The sequence below is a fragment of the Asparagus officinalis genome, chromosome 9 (assembly GCF_001876935.1).
Source record: "Asparagus officinalis chromosome 9, Aspof.V1, whole genome shotgun sequence".
Lineage (NCBI taxonomy): Eukaryota > Viridiplantae > Streptophyta > Magnoliopsida > Asparagales > Asparagaceae > Asparagus > Asparagus officinalis.
In genome coordinates this window covers 1,504,830-1,505,184 of record NC_033802.1, presented here as the reverse complement: position 1 = coordinate 1,505,184, position 355 = coordinate 1,504,830, and the positions used below count along the sequence as shown (strand labels likewise).

The following is a 355-nucleotide window of genomic DNA, read 5'->3' as shown; positions in this document are numbered from 1 at the left end:
CCCTACTCTACACTTCATGTAGGTTTGGTACGTGGCGATCCCCATCACCCAGAACCTCCCTCCAAACCCCCCGCAAACCAAGCTCCTGATCTCCATAATTATGTGCTCAACCGGACAATAATACCCTCTACCCTTCTCTCCGAGCGCACTGATCCTGTACTCGACCGCCCATTTGAGGTCACCCAGGTACAAAACCGCCCCCCTCCCAGCGCAGCAACTCCTCACGAGGCACCTCAGCTCCCCCACCCTCCGCTCTACTTCCTCCCTCCCCAGGTTCCTGAAGGAGAACAACGGGAGCGTTATGAACTGCAGGCTCCTCAGAACCTCAGGGACCTCACCCTTCTCAATCCTGTCC

At 57.2% G+C, this 355-nt stretch overlaps 1 protein-coding gene across 1 annotated transcript in view; it reads right to left on the bottom strand.

The window, feature by feature from the left end:
* LOC109824130 (protein SMAX1-LIKE 3-like) overlaps positions 1 to 355 on the bottom strand; it is a 5,387-nt gene that overhangs the window by 2,218 nt on the left and 2,814 nt on the right. The window contains exon 2 of the mRNA XM_020390657.1: positions 7 to 349. Coding sequence (XP_020246246.1) covers positions 7 to 349 — 343 coding nt within the window. The remainder of the gene's footprint in view (positions 1 to 6; positions 350 to 355) is intronic.